Below are 4182 nucleotides of genomic sequence, written 5' to 3' on the forward strand. Positions count from 1 at the left end.
TCCAGGCTTGTGTCACCGGGCCCTGGGAAATTCCCTGCTGACCTGGTGCTCCTAAAAATAGGATGGGGACGGGCGCGGGGTTGGAGGACCGCAGTGGGATTATCTTGCTGGCCCGTGGCCAAGCCTTGTCCACCACAGAGGTGGGGGGTGGTGGGGAAGGGCAGGGGGCTCGGTGTGGGGTTATCCCTGCTCCAAGCTTCTCCTGTGCCGTGCTCAGGTGTCCCTGCTCCGCTGCACCCTCCTGTCGTCTCTCCTCCTCCTCCTGGTCTGCAGCATCCATGAGACGGAGCAGAACAGCTACTGCCAGCAGATCATCACCGAGAGGCACCTGGCCGAGCTGCAGGAGCTGGTGAGTGCCCTCCCGGGGCTGTGCCGGGGGATGGGGGATCGCTCGGGGCTGGGCGGGCACGAATCAACCGTTATTTAGGGCCGAAATAAGGGAATCAGGTGGTTTTCAGCTCCCTCAGCGAAGGGATGGTACCCGGGAGCTGAGCATCCGTGGGCACCGCAGACAAGTGGGCACCGAGGGGTGACAGTTGTTGTGCCTTTATTAAGGTGGCTGTGGAAAAGTGCCAGCAGGAGGGATGGGAGAAGAGGGAAGCAGGAGTGTGGCCGGGGAGGGGACAGGCGCGGGCCCGGGTGGGCGCAGGGGCGCTGAGGGAGCGGTGGAGAGGCCGGCGCTGCGGGCTGGGGTGTTTTCCCGGCGGTTCCGCAGGGGTTAAGCGGAGGAATCCGGCTGCATTCCTGAGTCCAGCTGCTTGCCTGGAAGCTGGGCTGGCAGTGGGGCTGTGGGTGGGTGGCAGGCAGCGAGGGAGGCCGCTGGCCAGGCCGGGTGGGCGATGGAGCCGGCAGGGCTGGGGCGGTGGGTGCCGGCGTCCCGCGGGCAGCTCCGGGGGCTGGCACCCCCCCGAACCCCCGGAGCCGCTGCCGGGGCCGTGTCTCCCTCTCCGTGGCCCTTGGCTCACCTCCGAGCGGGGAATCACGCGGATGTTCAGGGCAGAAGCGGGAATCGGGGGCACGCAGGGATTTGCAGGGTTGTCGCAGATTAAATTCCGCCGGGAGTGCGGGAGAGAGGCGGGAGAGAGGCGGGAGCGGCGCCTCCGGATCCGCGGCTGCTTTTGCTTCGAGCTCCGTGTAACCGCTGTGTCCGGGCTCCTTCACCTCTTCCTCTTCAACCACACTTTAACCAGAAGCTGCTCAGCTTCCTCTGCCCGAGCCCCCTCTGCACCCCCAGCCCTGGAGCCTTTGCTCTGCACCCCTGGGCTTTAAAACTGGGTGCTGGTTGTGGGGGAAGAAGGGATCCCCCAGCCCTGGAGCCTTTGCTCTGCACCCCCGGGGGTTCAAACTGGGTGCTGGTTGTGGGGGAAAAGGGGATCCCCCGTCCCTGGAGCCTTTGCTCTGCACCCCCGGGGGTTCCAGCCGGGTGCGTGGCCGTGGGATGGAGCAGGTTTGAATGGAAGCCGCGCTTTTCCTGCTGGGGATTGCAGCCCTGTCCTCGCAGATGGAGGAGCTCCAGCGCCTGCAGGATAATGGAGCAATTGTTTCCGGGCCGGCATCCCAGGCTGGGAGGAGAATCGCCGGCCGGCAGTTCTGGCAGCCCTGGCTCCCCCAGCCTGGGATGCCGGCCCGGAGGGAGGGGGTTTGCTCGGGGTGGGTTTTTACTCCGACTGGAAAGGGTCTCGTGGCACGGGGGGCCGGCGGCGCCGCGGGGGCGACCCCCGCGCTTTGTGATGCCGGGGGATGCGTGACCTCGGTGTCACGGCCACCTCCTGCACGCCGGGCTGCTCCTTTGCAGCCTGGGTCTGGCGGAGGGAGCGGGGAGAGCTCGGCGGGGCTGGGCTTTGCCGTGGCGCCGGCAGGAAGAGGAGCAGGAGGAGGAGGGCAGGTGGGGCGGGAGCAGACAGGGAGAGGCAGCCAGGGGAGTGCAACATCCTGGTGGGAGCAGGAATCCTGGGCTCGCCCCTGCCAGAGCACTGGCCTCGGGGATGTGGCTGTGTGAGGGGGAGGAGGAGGAGGATGGTGTGGGATGAAGCAGGGCTGGGAGATTCAGGGGACTTGGGCGCCCCTTGGTTCCCAGGGCATGGCACTCCTGGGGCTGCTCAGCTCCAGCCCCTCAGAGCCCCTGCCCTGTCCCCTGGGAATGTGGGTGACCCCTGCCCTGCTCTGTCCTTCCAGGCTGACACCCAGATGCAGCACCCGGGCAGGGTCTCCTTCAAGTTCATCGACAAGATGCAGTTGGTGAGTGGCTCCTTGCTGGGGACAGAAGAGGACAAGGACATGCACCGGGACTGGTGCATGGTGGGGGGTTCCCAGATCCCAAATCTCCAGGACTGGTGCATGGTAGGGGGTTCCCAGATCCCAGATCTCCCCTCTCCTGTCTCCCTTTGTGGGAGGCAGCCCAGGAAGGACCAATCCTGCTCGGCCAGGTGGCTTCCAGGTCCCAGTTTGGGCATCCTGTGGGATTGTAGAAGGGTTTCCCCCAGGCAAGTGCCCACCCAGTGCCCACTCACTCTCCCTTTTTTGGGGGGATCCGTGTCCTCAGAACGACTCCATCTGCTATGTGAAAGCCGCCTTTCCTCTGCTGGGCAAGATTTTGGAGCGAACAGAGTTCAAGGAGAACTCTTCCAACGCCAGGAAGATGCAGACGGTGCGCAGGATGTACCACAGCATCGACGAGAACGTCGACCCCTGCATCAGGGAGGAGGATGATGAGGAGAGGATGGTACAGTGTCCTTGGCTCTGGGTCCTCATCTTGGGGTGAAACGGGGTGTCCAGACCATCCTGGGGCGGGTGCACGGGCAGAACCATGATGTGGAGCAGAGTTGGGGTGTCCATGGACACGAGGAGCCACCAAACCTTGCCCTGGGAGCTCTGTGATGGGGACCCTGGGTGTGTCACAGGGCTGACGCTGAGCCTGGCACTTCCTCCAGCTGTCCCAGATGTGCTTCAAGGAGTTCACCACCTCCCCCTATGAGATGCTGGTCCTGGTGAAGGATTTCTTCCAGGACATCAACCAGCTACTGCAGAACCAGGAGACCTTTGAGAAGGATTGCAGCCACGTCTACCACAGGGCCTGCCCGGGGCCCAGGGGGGCTGAATCCCCACCAGGTGAGATACCAAGGCTTTGCTCTGCCCAGTTAAACCCGTGCCAGGCTGGGGGGGCTTGGGCTGACCTGCATGGAGCAGCTTGAGAGCCACGTGTCCCTGTCTGTGGGCACACGTGGGCACCTCGGTCCTTGTCACGGGGGGGTGGTTGTGGTGCTGTGTCAGCGAGCTCTGCATCAGTGTCAGGGGGAGAAGGGGCTGGCTGCCCTTTGGAGGTGGGATGTGCTGGAAGCAAGGCCAGGGAGGGGTGCTGAGGGGGGGCAGGGAGGCATCTCCAAGGGCTGGCTGGAGGCATCAGGCTCGGCTCCGACTCAAAGCCCCAGAGGAGAAATGGAGGTGCTGGGACTGCTGTGCCACCAATGTCTGCATGCCCTGGGCTGTGTCACTGCAGCTGCCTCAGTGTGCCCTGGCCAAGCTGTCAGGGAGAGTGATGTTGCCCCCCGTGCTGTGTTTGCATGGCCCTGGAGGAGCTGTCTCCTGTCACCCTGTGGGAGCTGTGCCGTGTCCCTGTGCCCTGGGGGATGTTAAACGTGGCTGTCTGGCTCCTGCAAGTCCTGGATAACCCACTGCCATCGGCTCAGGGGACCCGGTGACACGGGTTTGCTTCGTCCCACCTGCTGCTTGTCACCTCCCTGCCCTGCCTGCTCCTGCCTGCTCCTGCCTGTCCCCTGCCTCTCCCGTTTTTTGGGGGCTGTTTGACCCACTTGCCCCGGGGAAGGGCCAGGGGGTGCTCCCCCCGCCCTCAGATCTGCTGGCTGTGCCCCCCTCTTGGAGGCTGGTGACCCCACGGCCGTTTCTTCTCTCTGCTTCTTTCAGGTGTGGGGACAGATCCTGACTGCAATTGCCTGTCCCCTGCCCTCCCTCCTGCCACCCAGCCCTCCCTCTCTGCTGCCACCCGTTCGGGCAGGGACGGGACCCCCGTTAGCAGCCAGCTCCCCCCCAGCCCCCTCCGTGCCACCCTCGCTGACTTAGAGGCCCCACCCCAGGCCCCCAGTGTCATGGACGGGGGCTCGGGCACCGAGGAGCTCCCGGGGGCCGCCATGGGTGACACGGCGTCGGTGCCACCCCCCGGGATGC

At 65.0% G+C, this 4182-nt stretch overlaps 1 protein-coding gene across 1 annotated transcript in view; it reads left to right on the plus strand.

Annotated features, from left to right (window-relative positions):
• Positions 1-217: 217 nt before the first annotated feature.
• The window catches only part of CSF1 (colony stimulating factor 1), a gene marked incomplete at its 5' end in the record, with an annotated part of 6540 nt that continues 2575 nt past the window's right edge, over positions 218-4182 (plus strand). The window contains 4 exons of the mRNA XM_029962555.1: positions 218-349; positions 2176-2238; positions 2543-2722; positions 2931-3108. Coding sequence (XP_029818415.1) covers positions 218-349; positions 2176-2238; positions 2543-2722; positions 2931-3108 — 553 coding nt within the window. The remainder of the gene's footprint in view (positions 350-2175; positions 2239-2542; positions 2723-2930; positions 3109-4182) is intronic.

Source organism: Manacus vitellinus, unplaced genomic scaffold (assembly GCF_001715985.3).
Source record: "Manacus vitellinus isolate BGI_N305 unplaced genomic scaffold, ASM171598v3 scaffold_47_pilon, whole genome shotgun sequence".
NCBI lineage: Eukaryota > Metazoa > Chordata > Aves > Passeriformes > Pipridae > Manacus > Manacus vitellinus.